General features: G+C 44.6%; 1 protein-coding gene across 1 annotated transcript in view; it reads left to right on the top strand.

Annotated features, from left to right (window-relative positions):
• arvcfb (ARVCF delta catenin family member b) overlaps positions 1-25,068 on the top strand; it is a 113,429-nt gene that overhangs the window by 65,780 nt on the left and 22,581 nt on the right. Inside the window, exons 6-9 of the mRNA XM_070905144.1 lie at positions 6,754-6,871; positions 6,955-7,126; positions 9,269-9,286; positions 11,455-11,526. Of these exons, the coding sequence (XP_070761245.1) occupies positions 6,754-6,871; positions 6,955-7,126; positions 9,269-9,286; positions 11,455-11,526 (380 nt within the window). The remainder of the gene's footprint in view (positions 1-6,753; positions 6,872-6,954; positions 7,127-9,268; positions 9,287-11,454; positions 11,527-25,068) is intronic.

Below are 25,068 nucleotides of genomic sequence, written 5' to 3' on the forward strand. Positions count from 1 at the left end.
GAGGCTTAGTTTGCAGCTAATGCTACTCATTGACAAGTTGCAATTAAATAATCACACATGAACCGGGAATGACTGAGTCATGCTGCTCTGCTTTGACTGTTTTCAGTGACTGCAACTGAAACCTCGAGCTGTTCTTAGGTCAGTCATCCACAGTGATGTAAACGTCTCCATTTCCATGTGGGGTGACTCACACAGCCACACCGCTGACCCTTTCTGGTCCGTTTGTTTTCAGAACCGAAGGTCTGCTCCAGTCCCCGGGGGGCTTGGGGGGGGGGCTCTAGTCTGAGATAATAGCTTGAATGTGCCCTTACTGAACCCCCTTATATACACATAAAGTGGAAGGCGACATAACAATTGTTCAGGCTTTGATGGTCTTTGCAAACCAGTCCCAGTGCTGATGAAAGAAAGCTACAGGATGATTGTTTGGCGTAAACCTGATAGTCATGACTATCACTGGAAGGTGCTGAATCCATTTTAAGTTTGACCTGTAGTCAAACATTGTCCACAATAACACAGGGTCATATCCACGCTGGTGTTTTCAGATTGTTTTCTAAAACTCAGGAACACCAAAAGAACACAAAACCCTTTTTCTTTCTCCTGTTTAGTTTATAATGTGTCAGTGGTTAAGTCACTTTGCAACGACCTTGGTTTGAAGGTTATTGTGCTCTTTGTTAATCACTGAATGTTCTGTCTATCACTGTATGAACCTATAGCGACAGCACCAAGGAAGCAATGGTCACAGGTTTATCTTCATTGGAATATTTCATCTTTCTTCTGCTATGTTGATGAGGCCCAGACCCAAACTGTCTGTGGTCACTTATGTTGTGTTTCAGCCAGACAACATGTGTTCTTACTGACAAGTCTTTCTTTTTCCGTTGTCACATGACCTACCTACGCTTCCTACCTGTTAGCCAAGGCTAACGCAAATGAAATCAATATTTTGCACTCATGTGGTTGTGTGACAGCATTAGCATATAGTGTTGCGTGATTGGCTTTATGGACATAGCAATGAGCAGTCAAAGGAGAAAGAACTATGGCCAAAGTCTTTGATAGGTTTACAATCAATACATCAGAGTGGAGCTGAAACGATTAGTCAATTAATCAATCAGCCGATCGACAGAAAGTAAATCTGTTTTTTCAGCTTGATAGTTGATTAACCGTTTCAAGTAAAGATAAACATCCCCTAGTGCCAGCTTTGTTATGAATGACAGTAAACGGAGTATATTTGGGTTTCAGACCGTCAGTCGGATAAAACAAGCTATTTGAAATGTTTTAAGAAATTGTAAGCGACATTTTTCACAGTTTTCTGACATTTTGTGAAGCGATCAATCTAGAAAATAATTGGCAACTGAATCGACGATGAAAATAAGGGTTAGTTGCAGCTCTACGTCAGAGTTATCCAAAAGCTTCCCTGTTTTTGAAATTATGGATTCGGCACGTTCTGTGGGAAAGAGCGTCAGCTTGAATACCTATTATTCAAATCGAATGCAATTTAAGTGTCAGGCAAAAATCAAGTGCACCTGAAAAACTGCAGAAAACCTCTCTGCCTCACTCTCTTACATGCTGTCATCAAGTGAGGGTGACAACTTGAGTGCAACGATCTTGAATTCCTGTTATTAACTTCCAAGTAGTCCCCCCCTCTCCAAGTATCTCCTCTCTTCTGCCTTCCCTGCTGAATCTGTCATTTTGGCTTCAACTCAGGATGACAGCCTGTAGTAAATTGAGAAAGAAAGAGAGTGTGTATGTGGGTTATCACGCCTGGCTGTGCTGTCTCCTCCCGGACCGGCCAAGCCCGTCTAGACTGTAATCCGGGGCAGAACGTCTCCGGGAGTAGACGCTGCGACGTGCTGGTTGACATCCAGAACAATATAACATCCAAATCCAGCTCAGACAGAAAGTACCAGAATGTATTTCACACATTATTGCTTTGCATTAGATGGTTCCAGACAGTTTTCTCGGGCTGTAGAAATGTGGAGACCTGCCGGAGATTTTAGAACATTTTCTGCTGAGTTGAAGAGCAGCATTAACGAACCAAGAGGGAATAAATGAGAGCGCTCTGTTATAGCCGAGGAAAGTCATAAAGAAGTCAAGGAAGCCTCTCACTGTTTCTCATTGTCTTTCTCCTGATTTCTGTCATCATCCGTCATACTCTGTCTTTCTGTTTGTGTGTGTGTGTGTGTGTGTGTACTGTATGTCTTTCACTATATCCCAACCTCATCATCTCTGATGCCACGTATCTCAGTGCTGTCACATATCACAATATCTCCCCGTCGCTCTCACTCCCTTGACCCTCGATGCAGGCACTGCTGACGAGAATTCGTCTCCATGGTAACTGGGACCAAGCCCACAGTTGCCTAGACGCAGGGTTTTGTGCGCTGGGGAGAAGTGCTGATGCCAGGGAGAATCTGTTTACTCACACCAACAGAGACGCAGCTTACACCTCAATAAAGCTGCGGATAGCTTTATTATAACGGCCTCCTCTGTCGATAGGGGCCGGCTTATTTACAGTGTTTACGCTGTGGGCTCAGTGAAGGGGAAACGTGTGTGTGTGTGTGTGTGTTGGTCATGTTGGGGGTGGGGGTGCACACCAGGGTTGCGTATCAAGATTTGGTTCTGAATTAGAACTGGTCCCAGTACAAGAATGGAAATGGAAAAGTGCTTTGCAGTTCTACAGTCAGCTGCTGGCCTTCCATGTGCGTCAGTGCTTGCACATGTATACTAGTGTGGCTAATTATAACAAAACAATAGAAAGATTCAGGGAAGTCTGTCATGGCAAGACAGACTGCGTTTATGTTGGTCTTGTTAGCTTTGCTAGCAGCATGTTTCTCAGGGGAAGGCGATGTTGGTACGTTCGGTTGGTACAAACATCCAGGTTGCCCAGACGATGAACCATAATCGTGAGGATGATCCCCTGAGTTTTCATCCAGCGCTACCAGCAGGTTAAAGTTTTCACTTGTCCAGTGAAGTATCTCAACATGTACTTGATGGATTGGCGCAGGCATTCATGGTCCCCAGACAATGAGTCCTAATGACTTTGGTGATCCCCTGAATTTTCATCTGGTGCCCCCATGAGGTGGATGGATTGTCATAAAACTTGGTTCCGACGTTCACGTTGGCCTCAGTATTGTAATAACTTTGATGAGACCCTGTAACTTTTCATTGCGCCATCATCAGATCACAATTCCACTTTGTTCAACACTTTGATACTTTGGTTTATGATGAAAATACCTGCAAAGCTAAAGACATTCTCATCAGCCTCAACTGTTCTTTGTGTTAAATTGGCAAATGTTAGCATGCTAACACGCTAAGCTAAGCGTCAACCATTACACTTGTTAAAGTAAGAATTATCATTGTGAGCATGTTAGCATTTACTCAAAGCACGGCTGTGCAGAAGTGCAGCCTCACAGAGGTGCTAGCATAGCTGTAGACCTTTGGCCTTTTTTTCACCTTAAAACTAAAATGAATCACCTCTGGTGTTGTGCTGTTGACTGTGTTTTCCAAACTGAAAAGGCTGATCAAAGCCTTGTAGGCAGGATTAACACTGGCGGCAGAGAAATGGTGACAGGAAAATTGCCACAAAAATGGCGAGAAGCATGGATGAGATCGAAGCAGCTGTAAGTCGACTTTACAAGTCGAGGTTACAACTCATATTTCTTTGATCAATATGACAACCTGTCCCAGCGACGACTTCCCAGCTTCTGTGTCAACTGAAAATGACGTTGCTGATTTTAGAGCAGCATAACCCCCACCTCCCAAACAGCAAAAGGCCCACATGAACACCATTTCAGACGGAATAACAAGCCTCCTGTTAACAGTAGCGATGGCTCTGTTCTATTCAAGTGCCCCAGTAAGCCACGACAGTGTGACAGTGAGCCATCATGCACAATACCGGGACCCAGAAAGTGAAGCAGCTAAATGGAATTCAGACTTCATTTTATTATTTAGACTTGTGCTTTTCCTACTGTGACATGTCAAAATGTCTTCAGTGAAGAAGGCCTGTGTGAGTTTCTATCAGCCAAAATCGGCTTTGGCTTTTAACATATTTTAGTTTATTTTCTTAGAATTTTAACAAGGATTAAATAAGAGGCGGCATCCACGAGCTGAATCAGAAATTAAATCAGAATCAATAAAACCTAAAGGATACCCAACCCCAGGGTGCACATATGGTCCCGCGGTGTTGCCATTGACCTTGCAGGGCGATAGCAGAGGTCAGCCATGTCTCCATCCATCTCCATCAGTCTCCGTCAGTCCTGCTCCAGTCTATTCGTCCCAGCTGCTCTATTGTCCTCTGATGGCCACATGACTCTGAGTGACCTTCACACCCACACTTCATCTGATAAAGCAGACACACTGAAGACACATCCAGATCACAGTGGCAGGCTGTCAGTGTCTCTGCGGACACGGACAGACGTCTGAATGCACACCTACTTATTCTTTAGCCTCTAATATTAAAATACTCCTCTCAGCTCTGTCACTGGGACAGACATAATGAGACCAGAAAAGGGACAAATTGTCCTGTTTTGGGAAATGCCACCAAAATGGTATACATGTACAATTTGATGGCCTGAATACTTTCAGAATGCTGCTGATGCATTGTGCTGTCCCCTTTTTCCCCCTGCCATTAAAAAAGAATGACAAGAGGGTAGCCACCATGTCTGAAAAACATTATTTTTCACAAAGCTAATTATTTCCTGATTAATAATAAAAGGCCTTGCGCTTTGCAGGAGATCTTTTCTTTAATTTCAGCACTCTTTCTCTTAGAACTGCAGTGTCATTGTATTTTGGTATTTTGTCATTGTGTGCTTTAACCATCAAAATATGACAGTAAACATGATGTCAGCGATGCCATGGGCCGAAAATCAATCTGCTGCTGAAGGAGGGGGAAGAAATGAAAAGAATCTCTGAAGGGGTGCCATGGTTTAAAATGATCTAAAGTGATAATGGATATGGTCGCTTGTATGGGGAGAAAGTGCAGTAACACAACAACACCACCAGATAACCTGACCAGTGACAACAGCACCGTCCCTCCACTGACAGATGCACCGTCCATAAACCTCCCACCAAGACAACTGCTCCCTGAAAGACTCCTGGAAATGAAACAGAAAACTCTTCTGTCTGTCTGCCCTGAAACACACTCCTGTCAAATAAATTTTCGAGGCCGGCGCTCCTCTGGATCCGTTTACAGGGGAGGTGGTGACCATCCTCTGACAGCTGAAGACGGACGGCTTTGGTTTTATGAGCGGGTCCAGATGGCCCGGTGCTGCCTGCCTGGTCTCTACCAAGGATTAGTTTCAGTTAGCACAAACTGCAGGTCGGTTCTGTGGGTCTTCACTCCATAGACAGATGGCAGAGATACTCAGACGCTGGCCGTGAAGATGACAAGCTGTAAGGCAGATGATGTGCTTGTGTGTATGGAGTTCTTCTCATTGTGGAGGTCAATAGGTGGAGGTGTACATCCATTGTGACTTGTAAATGAATAAAAACAATTCAAATGCAGCACAATATGCAGCTGTGTCCTTTCTTGTTAAACTGGAGTCTCCTCATGTGTAGCAGTGTTGGATGTGATATGCGTTTCAGTCCACACAGCACTATAAAGCAGCGCTGCTTACCTCCACAAGGCTGCCACTCTTCCACAGGACTAACTGGGGGTCGGCTAATGGGATTATGTGGGTTGGAAGCCCTCATAAATGAAGTCCCTGGTGAGGAGCGGGGAGCCCCAGCTATCCCTTAACCCTCTTTAAAGCCTCGCCTTTCACAGTCAGTCAGACAGCCGCGCTAAGACTGCACCAGCTCTGCTGCTGTGCTTATAGGAGCTGTGCTCCTGGCGCTGGCTGACGTAGCATGGATGGCATTTTCCTTTGTAATTTATATTAATCATTTTCCTAAGATTATTCATAAAGCCGTCGAGCTTTATTACATTTACTCGCGAGGCAGACAGGGAGGATAAAGGCCATAGATCACATGCAAACCCAGAAGATCACATTGTTGGGTTAGACTGGAATTGGTTCGCTCATATTGGGCTTTTTGAACTGTCACACATCTGTCAGTCATTGTCATCCAGCCTGTAAACGTCTTCCTGTGGGAGTCATTAAATCTGAGATGACAGTAATGATGCATACTGATGAAAAACAAAACAGAATACCAAAAAACAACAACTCACATCCTTTATTTTGTGTCTTGCTGTTTTTATGTTGTGTTGGTTTTTTATATCCGGTTCCTGACATTTCATTGAGCTATATTTTCAATGATTGCAATGACAAAATAAACTTAGGAAGAAGAACTTTCAAGATTCCTTGCAACTATGCAGAACGTAGTAGTAATAGTAGTTGTAGTAATGCTTGTAGTAAATCTTGCAAATGGAGAATTGTAGTGTGCTCCCTCTCAGATTTTGGGAGTTGTATGTGATAAAAGTGTTCAGATTTAAGATACTGACCATTGCCTCAAATATTATGGCAACTACAATTAAAAAACATCAATAAAATCTTAGTATGTTGTGCTGTATATACTTATAAGAAGTCTGAATTGTAAATAATACAATGCATCTGATTTGAATCATTGCAGCTGCTGCTGTTGCAGAAGAGCTGTATTGTGAATCCTATTTCTGCAGGTTTCACAGCAAGTTCAGAGCAGCTGCATGTCCTGACAACAGTGTAGTCATATCTGGTTGATGCTCCTCTACATGCCTCTCTCATGCTTACTGACAGAGTGTGTGTGTGTGTGTGTGTGTGTGTGTGTGTGTCTTTTTTCCTAAAGAAATGTGAGCTCGGACGGGGCCGAGGCTCGGCGCAGACTGAGGGAATGCGAGGGATTGGTGGACGCCCTGCTGCACGCTCTCCAGTCAGCTGTCGGGAAGAAAGACATGGACAACAAGGTAGGACGACGTTTGACTCGCCCGCTAAAACACAACTGTACAGGATTGTAGATAATAACTTCTCCGTCTTTGTCCCCCCTCAGTCTGTGGAGAACTGTGTTTGTATTATGAGGAACCTGTCCTACCACGTCCACAAAGAGGTGCCGGGGGCCGAAAAGTTCCAGGACCCCTCAACACTACAGGCCCCTGGCTCAGCGGGACCCCAGAGGAAGAAAAAGGATGATGCCGGCTGCTTCGGAGGCAAGAAGGCCAAAGGTGAGAAGGAGGAAGGAGGGAGACAGATAAAAATATGATCACTGATAAATTTGAGGAATTCCAAAAGAAAGACTAATAATCGTAGAACATTAAGATAAATGATTGTGATTTTTTTTTGCATAACAGGCAACTTTTAGGACAACAATTGGGAAAATTGAAGTGAAGTACGTCTTGCTTAAATGATTGGCAGGAGCTGCGTGTCATGTTTTCATATTCCTCACTATTGTTTTCACCTGTTTTTGCCTTCTTTTGCATTATTTTTCTCATGAAATCAGTTGGATGTAAAAAAGAGCAAACCAGAGAACAGAGCAGTGATTCAAACAGCTGGATCGCAGAGATACCATTCTTCCCTTTGTTGTTCCCGTCTCCTTTGTTTTTCGTGTTTCAGTTCTTCAGTTCATTGTTGGTTGTAGACGAGCGCTGGGCTCATACAAGTCCCCTCTGACAACAACATGTTAGAAAACGTGACGTAATCGGTCACATCTAACATATTAATACGCGATATATTTTGGATGTCCCAAATGCAATTCTCTCCTTCCCTTCTCGACATTCTCGTGAAAACAGGGTTTAAATTTGACATGAATTTGTTCAACTGTTTGCTCATTCGGTGACTGAGCCAGAAAACAAATAGCAAATTTTTTTTTTTTTATCAACTACATTAAACAACTCCACTTTCAGCGTTCTCGGTGGCGTTTGGTTTGTATACCAGATTGAAATGCTCTTTAAAATACATAAAACAGTAAGTAAAGACATCTCATATGGGGACACTTAATGCAAATCAGGTAAACAACAAGTGAAGGCCATCAGTTCTATATTTACTGTCACAGTAACCTCTCAGCAGCTTCCATACAAGACTATGACGAGACATACGTGTTGCGCCACTTCAGTAATGGACGTCTATCATGGCGCCGTCTGCCGCATCAGGAGAGCTTTTTGTCATTATTGACTCTCCTTAACAGATGTGCCATGTGCGCACGTGCTGTTAGCGGCGTCTTAATCAGCATCCTCCCAGGCTGTTAGCTAAACGACACTGTTATCTCCCTGCTGTACAACAATAATGGCTGCCATTAATCAGTCAGCCAATGAGGTGTGACCACCGGCCAGTGACCCTCGACTTCTAACGACTCACTGGAGGATCTTTGTAGTTCAGGGGTCAGGACAACACACTAGCTTACATGTACACAGATTTATAAAGACGCCAATTAACCACATGAATACTTCCATGTACACACACACACACACACACACATTGAATAATGAGATGTGTTTTGCTGCTGCATACCCTGAAGGTGTTCTTTGACTAAGCGGGGCTCAGGTACAGAAACATTAAACGCAGCTATAAAGGAGCATGGAGGCGGGTAGTTAAGCAACACTGTCTGCAATATGCTTGGTAATTTGTTACCTTAAGTGGGCTAAGTTTGGCCTCCTCTTTAGTTTAATGTCACATTCTGCATAAAATACACCATTATGATCAACACGCGCGTAGCAGCCGAAGCTTTGTTTTAGCTAATAAACCCTCTGATTCTTGGCTGTTACTTCCATCTCTTTGGGCACATTTCTGTTCTTCTCACGCAGAGATTTTAATGAAGCACTTGTACAGGCGCTGGCAGTTTCTGCAGTTTTTGTGTATATTGTTTACTGTGACTGTGTCTACGCTGCCCTGCTATCTGACTGTGGAAGCTGATTCCTTTCTTTCTGAGTCTTTTCCTCTCTTCCCTTTTCATTATTTTTCTTTCCCGCCTGCTAGCTTGTCTTCATATCCTTTCCTATTTTCCTTTATGCTTCACACTTCTCTGGCTATTTGACTGTGTCTCTCTCCCTCTCCCTTTCTCTCTAAAAAGCCACCCCACTGATGCCAACTCTTTGAACTTGCTTCCCAGAGAACACCTATGGACTGCTAATGGCTCCCCTCCCAGCCTCTTTCCTACCTCAAAAGTGCTCTTTGCTCTCTCCTATGTTTCTCTTTTCCTCCTTCGCCTTCACTCTTTCACCTTTCCTGTTCAGTAAAAGATGACTTCTGTTTGTGGAAACTGCTCACATCTATTGCACAGCTCCTTGACACACGTCTTTTTCACCATACCTCTCTCTTCTCCCTGCTTTGTGTTTTTTTGGCATTGCTGCTGCTTCCTTGGCTAACTATAGAGGAATGGTTTAATCAAGGTGAGTGTCCCCCCTTCAACCCTTCTCACTTCAGCTCTCCTCCTCTCCATACCGCCCCCCCCCCCCCCGGCTATAGAATATAGTTAGAAGTAGTTTTGGGTGTCCTCCAAAAACCTGAGTTTTCCTTGAAGGACTTCAGATAATTGGGGTGTTTCACTCATTCACCGTGCATTCCTTCACCATACACAGTATGCACAGTATTATAGACTCCACGCCTCCCAAGCTTACTTTGTTAGATTGTTAGTTGTTCCTTGGTCCTCTAAGATTGGTGGAAGGTAAAGCCAACACTTGGGGGAAAGAGGTAAGTCCGTCAGTGTCTGTCAGGATGTAAAGTAGAGCTTGACTGATCAAAAGAGTCAAAGACGCAGAATGGAAATTAAAACCTGAAGTCTATCCCCAACACGGGGTTTTGTCTGAATCTATGATTGAACTGAGGTGTACAGCCCGTTAGACTCGAGATAAAACTAATCCCAACAGCTGTGACAAACTGCTACTAACTGTATCCAACTTCACCTCTGATCCCTTTCTGTTGTGTTGAAGCATAAGTGTCAAGCTCTGCTGCAGACCCTGTTAGTGTGTGTGTGTGTGTGTGTGTGTGTGTGTGTGTGTAGAGGCTTTGATTGAAATGGATTATTGATACTGAAACAGATTTGCAGTGGCGCTGCCAGGATGTTAAAATTTGGGGGTTTCCCTGCAAAAATTTGGCTGTCATTGTTAGACCCAAGAAATACTCTAATAAAAAAAGGTCCTAAAGGAATATTCTGAGGTTTTGGGAAATACTCCTATATTCTTAGATGAGAAGAACTGATACCACTCTCATGTCTGTGCATTAACTATGAAGCTAGATCCAGAAGTCAATTAGCGTAGCTTCTGTAAAGATTGGAAGTGGTGGAAACAGCAAGCCTGGCTCTGTCCAAACTTTTAAAATATGCTAGGAGCACCTCCTAAAGCCTTTTTTTCAGTTTGAATACATGTTTTCCACAAGAGCGATACTGATATTATCATGAAACCCTCGACAAGTCAGTAAGTAAGTGTGTTTCCCAAAGTGTCGGGCTATTCCTTTGAGGTGCTGTCAGACAGCAGCGCTTGTGTTCTGTATTTTGAATGGGTGGCGGGGCACAGTTCTGTCGCCGTGGCTACTAACCACCCGTCCTTCCAACAACCTGTGTCATACAGTACGGGTTGCCGCTGTCCATCTCTTTTGGCGTGTAATGTGCGGACAGCCTCTCCTTTTCATTAGTTTGCCTCCCTCCTATCGTGGTGCCACTGTTGGTGGTGGAGGTAACTGCTTGCGGTCTAAAAGCACTTATAATTCATAATAATAACTCATAATTCAGATTGATTCCCATCATTTGTGTAATTTTGATCATTTATATATGAATTGCACTGTTAACAAGTCATTACATACATTATACTGGAGGAGACGGCACTGACTACACTGTTTCCCATTGATTTAGGCTTTTTAGCTTAAATGTATGAGCTTGTTGCAGTGACCGGAAATTTCACCTCCATCTAGTTGAGGAGCCTTTTTGTCTCTGCGTCTCTGCACTGTCCCATGGGCATGTCCATGTGCATGTGAGATGACCATTAGCTGGCAGAGCTGCAATCACCCGCACCCCTCCTACTCATTTCCCCCTCTTCCGCTGCATTATTCAAGGTGTTTGCCTGCTCAGGAAGTAATGCTGTTACAGTGGGAGAGTGAATGTATGTGGCTGTGGAAAGAAGGTGTATGCAGTTGTGTGTGTGTGTGTGTGTGGTCTTGGTATATATGCCAATCCATCTTTGTGAACACACTGGTGTTAAAGCCAACAGCAGACAGGGTGGAATTGATGTGTGTGTTTGAACATATCATGCTTCTAGCTCTGTGTACTGTGTATACATGCAAACTTTTCTTTTGTGGGTGGTTGTGTAGACCTGGATTAGGCCGATATGTCAGTTCAGAGATGGAGAGGCTCTTTTACCATAAAAAGAATGCGGTTGTTATGAAAACGGTTCAATTTAAAGACGCTGCATATAAGCTATTTGCAGCTTCAGTCCAAAAATATACATGTATCAGCCTTCCAAACCCATATCGGTCTAACGCTGGCGTCAACAACACTGTCCTTTATAATCCAGTTGTCTGAGGATGTGACACTGACATGGTCTTCCCTCCTCTCTCCTCCGCCCAGGCAGAAAAAACGGTGAGAACGACAAAAACTACGACACGTTGGATCTGCCCAAGCGCGCAGAGCCGTCAAAAGGTAGGCCTCTTCTGTCAACCAAAGCATCGCCCTGTTAACACTTTGGCTCCCGAGTGAGAATGCAAGTCTGAAAAGAACTGTGTTGGTCAACAGAGACAGAGGTGGTCTGTTAATTTAGCTTTGTTTTTTAGTGTGACGGTCGATTGTTGGCAGCTCATGAGAGCATCGACTGTGTAAGCCATCTTTTTGTTAAATACTTCAACAATTCAATAACAAGGACTTAACTAAACAAGTAGTCGATGGGCAGAATGGCTACGTTTTGGATAATCCATTAATCATTTGAGGCATTTTTCGAGCAGAAATGCATCATTTTCTGGTTCTAGCTTTTCATTTGTAATTTCTTTGTGTTTTAGACTGTTAGTTGGACAAAACAAGACATTCGATGAAGTCACATTGAGCTTATCTCCCATTTTATAGACCAAATGATGAATCGATTAGTTGGTAGTTGGAGATAGTTAGGCATATAACCCCTCACAAAGCAGCACATTTCTTAAGCTTCGGTTTTTGTACAGAAACAAACAGGATTGGTAGTTGGATTTTGTCCCTTTTGGACAGAGCCAGGCTAGCTCTTTCCCCCTGTTTCCAGTCTTTGTGCTAAGCTAAGCTAGCCAGCAGCTGGCATTAGCTTCCTATTAACCGTACAGAGATGAGAGCGGCGTCAGTCTTCTCAACTAACTCTCTACAAGAAAGTTAGCAAGCGTATGCCCAAAAAGTCATGGTATCCTGTAATGAAGACAATTGTTAGCTGCAGCCCCAGTTGGGCAGTTGATAAACTAACTAGATAGGAAAGTCTGTGGCTAATCTAGTGATTTAAATCCCTGACAAATCAAGGTACTACATCCCATTGATTCTAAAATCCCATAAATCTAATCCTACCACAAAGAGGGCCTGCTTATTGATTTGGGTTAGCCACCTTGGAAAGATTAGGCATGACTAGCTACCTTGGTATAAACAGCATAGAAACCCGTTGATGGTTGACACATTTCTATCATCTCAGGGCATGTGTCATCTTATTACCTAACTCTTATTACCTAACTCTAACAGACCTTAAAAGCCATAGTGCAGTATCTGCAGCCTTGGACCTATGTTGCAGAAATTATATGTCAGCAGCACGCAAAGCTGGATAGAAAAAGTTTTTTTTGCCGTTACTTGAAAAGTTGAATGCTGCTGTGGGAAAGATGTGGCTGTCTGAGGCCCTTATCGTTGGTCAGGAAGTTCAAGGAAGTGTGCTTTTATTCAGAGAACAGTGACAGATAAACGGACAAATCCTCCTCTCCGCTCCTGGTTTGTGTACCCCGCTGGCATGCTTCTCCTGCCTATCTACCATGTCTATAAGTACTGTGTTACAACATCAGTCATCAGTGATATGACGTAACGTAACCTGGCAAACTCACCATGTGGAGGTGCAACTGGTGCTCTCAAACTGTGTGTACGTGCACTCATTCTCTGTTTGCTTTTGCTTCTTGGCTCTGACAGGCAGTTGTAACAGTCATAAAAGCAAATTAGCATGCGGCACACATCAGTGCATCCGGGCGGTAATAGAACGCGCGTTTGCTTGTGTGTGCGTCCGTATAATACCTTCCTCTGTGGAAAGGTATGTGTGTGTGCGGCTGTCCATCTGTCTAGTGGTGCCTGTGGAATTTGCCTGCACTTGTTACACACCCCTATGTGGTATTTACACATCAGCACCTTCATCAATGTCTAGTGGCAGGCACTCAAAGTCAATACCACTTCCTGTTTGACTGTTAATTAGCCACATTAGCACAGCAAAGTGGGCTCTCATTAAACTAGATCACCATTAATTGCTGTGCTTTTCCAAGTTAAGCCGATTTTGCCTGTTTTTTTTTCTTTTTTTATCACTCCTAAAGTAAAGGAGAGCTGATGAGCTCCAAGGATGGTAATTAATATTTTCCACTCACCGGGTTTTTCATGGGTAAAAGCCAAGCTGGCATGCTGCAACCGTGGATCTATAGCGGTTACAATTGTGGTGCGATTACGTTACACAATGTGATAACAACACCCTTCGGAGTTTTGAATCTGGAGAAAGCAATTATCATTATAGGCCTAAATGTCAAACACAGTTGAAATGTGTGTGTGTGTGTGTGTGTGTGTGGGGGTGGGGGGGGTTCACGTTGGAGAGAGCGCTCGGCAAATCACATTTGACGTTTATTAGCTCACACAGGCCAGTAACAGCAGCGAGGTGCATGGATAATAAGCTCAATCACTAGAGCAAAAACCCACATTGACTTTTAAAGCTCATTTGTCACTTTTTCCTCTTCGGGAAACATCAGAGGTGAGACTGCGAGACCACAAAAGTCGCCCGGGTGCCTTGTTTGTTTGTTTGTTTGTTTGTCTATGAAAATGTATGTTTGGGTGGGTTCAGGCACGCACTCCACCCTCGGCCACCACATCCCCCTGGTCATCTGTGGAGAGTTTGCAGAGAGAGAGAGAGAGAGAGAGAGAGAGAGAGAGAGAGAGAGAGAGCAGCTCGCGTTCGGTGGCAATGGCTAAGGGAGATATGGGAGATTACATGTGTATCCCGGACCTGATCTGATGTCAGACAGAGAGAGGTCAACACCGGACCAGGCTGGACCTGGCAGTGGGCAATGATTAATCTTTTTCTTTGTGTGTGTGTGTGTGTGTGTGTGTGTGTGTGTGTGTGTGTGTGAAAAGGAAAGGAAATAGCAAAAGAACAAGGCAAGAGAACCGTACCTGACGGGTATATGTAGTTTCCCAACTGTTTTGAACGCAGTGCAGCTTGATGCGTTTTGAAGGTTGAAGCCAGTAGTCTTTTAATTGGAGAGAGCTATGAATATCTTTAAAGATGATTGATTTTTTTTTTCTTTTCTGCCTAATGAGGGCAGAGGAACAACATTGACATATTATCACCATATAAAGTTGTTGTGGAGAACAAACAGGCAACGCTTGCTTATTTACACATCCAGCAGTCACTGAGCAATGCCAGAATTTATTTGGGAGTCATGTTTCTGGCCACCTGGTGAATGTAAGTCCAATATTTTCTCTCCTTTTAGCTCTGTTTTGGTCTCCAAGATCTCCCGAGAATAAATATCTGTCTCTTGAGCTGCTCCACCAAATTCACCATCTAGTCCCTAACTGTGTGTGTCTGACGTTTGGTGCTGGGCAGGTAGCGTACAGCTGCCTGCTGTGCCTGGAATTGAAGCTATTGAGAACAGTGAGACTGAACAGTAAATGTGAGGGCTATAAAACATGTGAAGGAGCACTACTGTGTTTTGAAACCCAGACCTATGATGATTTTTCAGCCATTTTTGCAGCTTCTTAAAGAAATAGCGTGACATTTTTGGAAATAAACTTGTTCACTTTCTTGCAGAGTTAGATGAAAAGATCGACAGCACTCTCATGTCCGTACAGTAAATATGAAGCTACAGCTAGGAGACAATTAGCTTAGTGTAGCATTAAGACTGGAACCTCACCAATCAATAGATTTGTAATTCGTCAATTTGTAGTTTTATAGGGGGGTTATGTGTTGGACTATTTCTATTTTACAGTGACTTCTTGCAGTCTTGTCGTCATTTCACATGCAACATTGGTTTCTTTTAACCACGAAGTCCGACTTCAGCCCCGGGGACTGTGGTTCGCCTAATGTCTCCTATCAACAGCCAGTGTTAAGTTTCTTTTAACCATGACCTTCTTTTATCTTTCCCTAGACTTAGCCAAGTAGTTTTAGTTTTAGAAGGGACTGAAAAAAAACTATTTTGTCATTTAGATGTGGTAGGACAGTCTGACACCCCAGAAGCAACAAATTAAGTCAGCATGACTGAAGGTTGAAGGCCTATGAGCGTGAATCCAGACCCACATGCAGACGAAGCCTGCATATTCATATAAGCCAAATATCAATGGCTGCACTTATTAAAAACTCAGTTGACTATATCTCAAAAATCAATGCTGTGTTGCCAGTGTCTCAGTTGTTGTGATTTGTCCTTCTAGTTGATTTTGTCGCCACTTTGTCCGCCCTAATTGATTAAGTGAGTTATTCTGTCCATGCAGTTGCACCACCTGTTGCAGGCACGTTCGTCATCTGAGAAGTCCGGAGATACTGGCATTCATGTCGCCCAGAACAGAGGCAGACAAAGAGAGAGCACGCTGGCTGTAACAAAAGTAATTAAGAAGTGTGAAGAGACGCATTTCATTAAAGAGCCGGTGAGTGCGGCAGCCCCTGAGATTATGAAACGTTTTCCCAGCAGTTAATTGAAACCCCAGCGCAAGCCTTTAGACAGGAGAAAGGTCAGGTGAGGGGAGGAGGTGGTGTGTGATGAGCGCGTGCACACATCCTGCCTCCATTTCTCTGTGAGTGGAGGTACAAGAAAAAGGGAAGAAGGGAAAAAAAAGAAAAAGCTTCAGTACAAATGATGAGGTTTTCCTTTTTGCTGAGGTTTCCTCCAACCTGAGGAGGTTGAGAGAATGCAGAAACAGTTGTTGGCTGTCCTGAGAGAAACACAAATTAATTCGCTTTTACCTTTTATGCAGCCTTCATCTCTTCTTCCCCTCCCCTCTTCATCTGCTCTCTCTCTCTCTCTCTCGCTCTCTCTCTCTCTCTCCACTGTATTGTCAGAGCGGTGTCACGATGCAGGAGAGCAAAAAGAGCCTCGTATCCTCTCCGAGCATGTGGGTGTGTTTTTAATGAGCTCCAGCAGCCAAAGTAAATGAGTGCAAGCGCTCAGATCCCGGCAACACTAGGACGGGAATCATTTGACCTTGACAGATGAGGAAGGCGGGCTTTAGTCTTTTTTCTTGATGTATGTACAAAACACCTCAGCTTGTGAAAGCTTTTTTCAGAAGGGTTAAAATGACTTTAATTGTTGTCTGCAACAAGCCGACGTACTGTAAACACATGTTTGAACGTGTCTCCAGCAGACAGCGTGTACATTTCATCAGCGAGATCAGACTGCAGGGTGTACTCATTCAGCATCATCTTGTATCTTTTGTATTTTCTTTTTTGATCTTGCACATTGATGCAGCAACCATAACTTAGCCTTAAGAGCCTTAACAGCCAGCTCTGTGAAGCTGCACCCACAATGACAAAAATAGGATTGTTATTGTTTACCGTTTGGCGTGGTAGCGTGCATGTATTTGCTAATTAGCACTACAACAGTGAATAGCTGAAGCAGATGGAAATATGAAACTAAAAGACTGGACAAATCAAATATTCGACCTGATGCGTTAGATAACAAGTCAGGAGATCATCAGAGGTATTCAAATTCATCCTGTGGGGAGCATGAACGTTTGTACCGAATGTGACGACGAGATCCATCCGGTAGTTGTCGAGACAGTTCACTCAAAACGTCACCCTCGTGGTGGGGCTAGTCAAGTCAAGGGATCACCAAAGTCATTGGGACACATCCTCTGGGAACCATGAATGTCTGTACAAAATTGAACGGCAATACATTATGGAGCTTATATTTCAGTCCGGACCAAAGTGGTGGACCGGCAACCCACCTTGCCATCCTCAGAGCCCTTGTCTCTGACATTGCTAAGATAAAAAAAATGAAATGTGAGTTGTGGGTAGAAAGGTTCCTTTCTTACCACGTTAAGTTCATATATCAACCTACCCTTGATGCTGCATTATAGTGATGTTAATCAAAAGTACTTGAAAAATCCACACCAGTGAACTCCTGATTGCCTTTTACCTTTTACCTCTTGGCCAGCGCGCTCCCCACTAGCATATTCTTTATATGAGGAAGTTATTGGAAACTTTGTGGGTGAACGAGTCCTCTGGCAGAGCTTATTCCCACCGTGATGCGTCTTTTTGTCAAACTGCTTGTAGTTTTCAGTGAGGCCGATTGATCACAACTGCATTAGGTGGTCTGCGTTGGTCATATCTGACAATAATGGCAATCTGACTAAGCAATAAAAGCCTTGAGTTTGAAAGGCATCCGTGCTTTCCATGAGCTCTCTCTCTCTCTCTCTCTCTCGCTCTCTCTTTCTCTCTACCTCGCTTACTGATTCTCATTTCTCTTGCTCTCTGCCACTTCGGGTTGCTCTCTGCATCCCCGGGAGATTTATTGTGCTCCCCCTCGCCTCGCAAACGCACGGCGAGCAATTGAGAAAACGGCGGAGTTTACCAAGACTGCAGCTGTGTAGCGTGCCTCGCTGCTTTGTCTTGCAAGCTGAGGATTTAATGTGCGGAGAGGTCTTAGCGTTGACAAACAACACTAGTGCGAGTTGTTGTGTATTGCATTGTATAACCCTCTTTGATATCATCCCACTGGAGATCTCTATTTGTAGTATAATGAACACTGACTGTTTTGCTATCGGAGTCATCTCTGCCTCTGATGCATCTCGGCTCTTGAAGTCTGAGAAGTCAGAGGCTCAATTGAATTAAGGAAAACGGAGCTACACTTTCATTGTTTGCCTGCTGTTGTCACCGCACATGGAGGAGAAATATTACACTTAATATCTTCGGCGTGAATCGGATTCTTCTAATCCTCCCCGCAATATCATCATGGCTCATAAGCTATGGCAAGAAAAACAATCGTCTCGCCCAAGGGCACGATGAACTTCCTGCTGCAGTGAGCAAATATGTCCAAGAAGATCCATTTTTCAAAATAAAGCATCTCAGAGTCAGAGTAACACAATTCCAACGGGAGGGAAAGTTTTGGCCTGCTCTGAATCTATTTTACACCCCAAGTTAAAACCGAATATCATGAATAATTCCAAGTCTTATGTAGTCGCTCTCCGGAATTTAACACCCAGATAGCGAATGCTGACTCCTGGCCTTGCTGAGTCCTTGAGTCCTGTTGTCCAGAATAAACACGAGGCTCAATTGCTCCACTTGCGTCCCTCCTCCACCTCCTCTTCCTCACTTCCTGACGCCACATTTCACAGCGAAGTGAGACCTCCGAATCACGGCGGCTATTTCGCGAGCGTCTGCACCCCGGACGCACGGAGAATGGAATGTCACGCACACAAACAAAAAGCATGCACATAAACATGTAGCACTTACTAACATGTACAGACACACACTCATGCACGTTCACACATACTTTCTCGCTCTCTGCTTCTCTGCTATCTTGACACGTAAGCGTACCACTCACAGGGTTGGATCCAGACCGTCTGGCACCTTATATCACTTTCCATCCCTTTGTAGCCTCGGTCATTACATTTCCCTCGGCATTACACCTTCCTTATGCCAAATATACAGTGTGTTGCATCGCCTCTACCGTTTTTTTTTTTTTATACTGGATGTCGTCACGTCCAGAGAGAAATCTTATCTTCCTCTAAGAAAAGGAGGCCAGTGTATCACGAGGTGCGATGAGTAACTAATTGGTTCTATATTTTAGTTCCATTTCTGTCCTAACCTTCAAATGGAGAGGCAAAGCTGTATGGGAAACAAACAAACTAAAAGAGATATTGTATCTCAGGAGACTCTCTAGTCAAATAAAGGATGAATAAATACAAACTAAAACCTACAACCAAAACGTCAGATATAATCATGCTGTATGTGATTAGTTTCCTGCACTGAACAACTTTGCACGGGTGTGCCCCTAGTGGCAGCAGGAGATGAGTGACGCCTGGGAGTGAAGGCACGGATGTTATGTTGCCCCTTTTACACCCACTTCATGTATCCTGGGCAGATTGGATAGCTGTCTGATATCAAAAAACAAGTCAAGTGGAATTGCAGCCAAGGAGCATTCTAGCCAGATGTTGAAAAGATGTGGATTCATCCATCGTTGCAGGTTTCACAAGTAATCTCAACTCTGTCCAACTGTAAAAGTGGCTTCTTGAAATGAAACAGAAATGAGTCCCCTTTCTCCCTGTCACACTGAAGTGTCGGTCAGAAAAGCAACTCCGGCGATTTTGAAACTTGTGATCGCACAGTAGGCTTTACATGGATATGTAGTTTTAATCTGACCCTTGATCAGCCATTGAACGGGGCAGCACAATGATCTCTATCGGTGAGAGAGCGGCCTCGAGTTGAGTGCCCATGATGGCCAGCGGAACTTCAGTCGTTGTCGCCCACCTATGTGTTTGTTTGAGTTGTTAGCTAGCTAGCTAAACTGTATTTTTCTACTTCTGATCATTTCTGGCAGCTACCAAACAGCGTCAGGTGCCACCACCCTCTGGTGGGAACAGCAAGTTGGAGGCAATCAAATCTGGCCGTATAAGTGGTTAAGTGTAAACAAAAGTGTAGTAAATTGCATCTAGATGTCTGGATCTGGACACAAGATTCTGGAAATGTCAAGTGCAAATGAGTCCTCTTACCTTGATGTCATTTTAAGTAACCAGACCTAATTGTCTTCTTTGTGCCTGGTAATGGTGGAAGGACATACCGTACCTAGCTTTCACTGGATGGAGAAAGAACTATATCGGAATATATTTGTCTGTGAAGTATGACGTCATGTGGTTATACTGTATGCCAACATGTTAAAAGCACGCTCCAGAAGCTAAACGGCCCATTCACCCCACCCTCACCACCTCACCTGAGATTAAACCACCAGCTGTTTGGAGTGCCACCTGAGCCTGCTCAGCTGGCCTGACACTCCTCACATGCCAATCACTTTCCCTCCTTTGTTGTTGATAATAAAACTAAGCACAACAACGGAAAAAAGGGCTAATTATGTCAATAGCCGGCGGCTCGCAGCTGACATTTAAGCAACTGTAACCCCCCCCACCCCCACCCCCCTCCAGCTGCCCACCGTCTTCTCATCCGCCGTTTCACACAGGCGGTGATGAAAAGGAGTCATAATAAGGCGAGGAGGAGTGAAAAACAAATGAGGGGAGCGAGAGGTTTTATTTAAGTGGGACCACCTTGTGTTTTGTTGGAAATACAAAGAGTTTGCATAATAATACTATTCCTAGGAGGTCTCGTGGAGAGTGGCTGCTCTACACATCATTAGTGGAATGAAGTCCTTGCAGATTAGTGTGTGTGTTTGATGCATGGCAGCGTTTATCCACCTGTGTTTGGCAAAGGATAGCGGGGCACCTCTAATTCCCCTCACTCTTGTGGCCGTGCATAAACTTAACAGCACAGCAGCAAAGCAAGTTCTTTAAACTTTCTTTACCCCCAAAAATCTCAGTAGCCCCGATCACTGCTCCCCCTCCTACGAGGCTCGGTGGGGATGCTAAAAAGTGCCGGGAAGCCGGCAACATCAGGCTCTTCAGATGATTAACCATGTCGTTCGCCTCCCCCATCTCGCCGAACCTGAGCAGTTGGAGCAAAGTGATAATTATGAGACAACGACGATTCCAGGGAAGTAGGAGGAAGCGTGGTGAGATTTACTTGCCAATTGGAGCCTTTGTTTGGCCCCGTTTGAGGCACAAGAGCGCTGCTTCCTGTTTCTGCAAGAGACGCTTTAATCTAATTAAAAGCAGATTAATGGCGCTCTGACTGGCATTGCTAGTGCTACAACAGAGGCTTAGTGAGGGGAAAAAAACGCCACCCCCCCTCAAGAATTTGCCACTGTGCTGTTACTGGTAAACAGTAAATGCAATATTGGTCGTAAACAGTCTAGACTGTTGTAAACAGGAGCGCCTAAATGCACCCTGAGGACCGCTGTCCTTGCATACAATCGAAGGAGAGGGTCAGGTGGAGCAGAGACGAGTTCAGGCACCGGCAGGCGTCCAATCGAACTGTCCCTCTGCTGAGGTTTTACACTGAGAGTCAGAGTTGCATGGTATATCAGGCAAGCATGAAGCTTTAGATTATGTTTTAGGGATTTAACTGACGCTTATATATTCTACGGGACGTAAAATGTGTGCACTCCTTGCAAGCAAGTAAGCCGCAGAGTGGAAAGGCCAAGGTCTCAGTGCTTTTACAATATTCCTGTGACTATAGGACAGCCATGAAAGAGATGAGGAGAAGAAGGCGAAGTATAAACAGTCTAAGGAGAAAGATGTAAGCTTCTATTTATGTAAGGGAGCGAGAGGAGTGAGTGGGAAGAGGGCGACATGAAACGCTGTTTTGGTGGTGAGTTTTTCTGCATCCACAGCCAATCTGTTTGACTGGTCTATAATCACAAGTATTTTGGATTTTAATGTGCATTTGATTTGACGATGGGCTCATTTAAGCCGGCGGGGGCAGCTCATCTCATCCTAGCTGCCTTTCATTTGACTCTTATAAGCACACAAAAGCACACACACACACACACACACACACACACACACAAATCCTAATTCATACAGCTGTCCACAAACACAGTCACACACACACACAAACTCATTTACGCACACAAATGCTCAGTCAAACTCTGACAGTGAGGGTGGTATTATGTGGCTATTAGAGGTGGTGTTGTTTGTCAGGGTGTTGCAGAGAGAGAGAGAGTATTACCTGGGAAAACTGACCACAGCATCAGCTATGTGCCTGTGTGTGTATATGGGGAGAAAAGCATAGACTGTCATCCTCCAAGGCGAGAGTTAATCTGGAGTATCCATCACACTTGAGCGTGCCATTTCACGCGGGGGGGGTGGCTGGAGGGAGCGTTAAATGAGAGATGGGCGCTGACACCGACCCAGACAAAGGAAATCCCTCCACCGTCAAACACCATCACAGCCGTCATCGCGCATTCCAGATGCAGGCTGAAGCCGCAGACAGAGGGTGCGCTCGTGTAGGGGCCGCTGCTCGGCCCACCTTTTGATTAGTCTGAATAGACGTCGTGTGTAATTTCCTCATATTTGGTCTTGATTTATTGGGGTGCATAGCTTGTACATCAACACTCGGCAACTCCTCACCTCCTCCTCAATTTGTCACATAACGGCGTCGATGTTTACCATCGCCGTTGAATTACAGAAATGATTGCCTCCAAAATTTCGCGCGAACAAAACAACCCAAGCAAAACACGGTCCTGCACACCCACAGTTTTTGTTTTTTCTTCAATGAATTGGATGGAGCTGTGTGAGGCTTTAAATACTGTAGACAGAATACAGGTGGAAAACACACGCTGGGAGACGAAACACAAGTCGAACCACTAAACCTCAACTAAAGAGGACCTCCTGAGACAAAACATTCACCATTTAGAGGACATGAAACATAAACATAAATAAAGAAATACAAACTAGTTACTATTGTAGTTAGTTAATAATGTGCTGCCTGGCTTTGGAGTCCTGCGCAGTCACCACTGTAAGCAGTGAGCTCGTTAGCAGGACACGCTAGTGATTGCGGCTTACTTTACAGGAGATAAACATGACAAGTAATCCATTACACTTTTGCTCTTGTGTTTTTGGAAAGACTGACAAAGACAGCGCCTTCCAAGCTCTTCGAACGCAGAGTTTTGCTCTTATTAATCCTTAATGCACACCGCCTTTAATATCAAATACTTTACTTATTATTTTAGTTTTAGTTTCTATTTGTTGCCATCCAAACATCCAAGGATAGACATTAGTGCAACCCTAGTCTGTGTTTGTGTGTAAGCCTTATTCCTTTCCATCATCCGGACCACAGGCTCAGGCCACGATCAGCCCCCAACCCCCCCTGCCCCCACCCCACTCCATCCCCTTACTCCACATCTGCTTCAGTCTAAGGCCTCTATCTTCAGTCCTCGTTCCAGTCACTGCCATATCTCCATTAACCCCCCCCAGACACACACACACACACACACACCAGCAGTCCACAGGATTATCTAGGCTTATTCCCGAAGGATGGACACCCAAACTCAAAACCCCCATCCCAAACTGCCGAGTACATCGTTTAGCTTGTGCTGCAGTGCATCACTTTTTCTTAAGGTAGGCTGTAGATGGCTTCTTGTTTTTTATTTCCCTCTTATTACTGTCTTGTAGCCCTGACATGATCCACACATCTCTGTGGGCTATTTACCAGACAGCTGTCCCATCCACCATACAACATTCATAGCTCAAATCCACTCAGTCACGACTTCCTCCATCTGTATCCATCCAGCCCCCTTTACGCCTTCTACTATATTATTCCGTTCCTCCCGACTCCCTGCTCACCTGCTTTCCTTTCCTCCTCTGTCACTCTTGTTTGTTCCTCCTCTCTTCCTCTCTGTTTCTCATTCCCCCTATTCTCCTCCTCCTCCTCCTCCTCCTCTGTCCTCGGTTGATGCACAATTTCCCTGTGAAATCCCTGTCAGATGTAGGCAGATGTAGCATGTTGGGAATCGGCGGCACGTTGGAATTGGTGAAAGCACAACACCGCCCTGACAACTTAAGCTTGTTTTTCAGCTTTTCAGGCTCAGGTGAGCGACTAAAACTGCCAAACAGGAAATGGGAAACGTTGTCCGCCGCCCCCCAAAGCTTCTCTCTGCCCCCCCCCCTCTCCTCTTTATCTTTATCTCTTGCTCTGTCTACCTTTTTTCGTCCCCTCTATCGCTTTCTCTCTGGCTGACTCTTGGTGTTGCCTGAGTTTCTAGTTTCGTTTGTGTCTGGCTGAGGACGTGACTTGCCTGGGTAAAGACAGCAGGCACTCAAGGTGATGCTGAAACACTTTCTACTCTCACACACACACACACACGCACACAGTCATACACACTAATACTCTCCAAAGCAGATACACACGCCTCCCCAATCTGAAGCACTTGAGCGTCTGAGGGAGCTGCTGCTGCTAAACACAAACGTACATGGAGCATAAGCAGGGGCTCGGCCACTAATTGCAGCCCTCAGGCTAGCATTTTGGCCAGTCTCTGTGGAATTATGGGAATTGTAGGTGAGGTTGCGAAAGGTCTCCATTTAAAGCTACTTTGGTTGCCAGTCACTGTCTTCAACACATCACTTCTGAATGAAGCGCATCACCGAAATGTCCACGTTGCTGTGTTACGTGATAAGCAGTTTGTGCCTTTTCCCTGTGTCACTGCTGCTCGCCCAACTGTCTGACATGAGCGTCGACTGAACAGATTTGTTAGTGGCGTTGGAGAGGGGTTTCCATAGCAACCCCAGCGCTACCATCATGTACCCTTTCATCTCCACGCATTGTCTACATCAATAGGTAGAGCAGTTTTGGCCTGTCTGCTGCTTTTTGTGTTCGTGGAGGAGACACTGGAGGTTATGAGAGGGACAGGCTGAGAGGAAAGTAGAGAAAGCTGGTGGGAGAAGGCGAGAAAGGAGAGACGGAAGAGAGAAAAGAGAAACGGGGAGAGAAAATAAATGTTCTCAGCACAGCAGCAGGCTCCTCTGTATCTGTTCTCCATCTGCAGCCAACTTAATAGCGTAATCCAGACATGTATCTGTGTGTTAGTGTATGTGCGGTGTGGTGGATGCAGAGTCGTCTGGCAGCATCAGCTTCATGGTTGAGTGCACGCCAGTATAAGACCAGCTCTAAAGCTGCATTCACATCATTAGGGATGGAAGGTAGCAATAGGAAATAGCAGCGTGTTTACGACCTGCAAGGGTTCACATCATCCGACAGCTCAAGATGGCGGCAGTGTAGTTCCATCCACTTGACTGATAAACCAGATAATTGCACAGAAATGACGTCAAACTCTCCTTTCTCTCTCACATGCTTTTTTTCTTTTTCCTCTCTCCCTCTATCTTCATGTAGTTGGTTTAATGTGGGTGCTGAAATCACCCCTGCATTACGATGACTCCCACATAATGTGAACACGGCGTGACAACGAT

Source organism: Enoplosus armatus, chromosome 4, assembly GCF_043641665.1.
Source record: "Enoplosus armatus isolate fEnoArm2 chromosome 4, fEnoArm2.hap1, whole genome shotgun sequence".
In the NCBI taxonomy this organism is placed as follows: Eukaryota; Metazoa; Chordata; class Actinopteri; order Centrarchiformes; family Enoplosidae; genus Enoplosus; species Enoplosus armatus.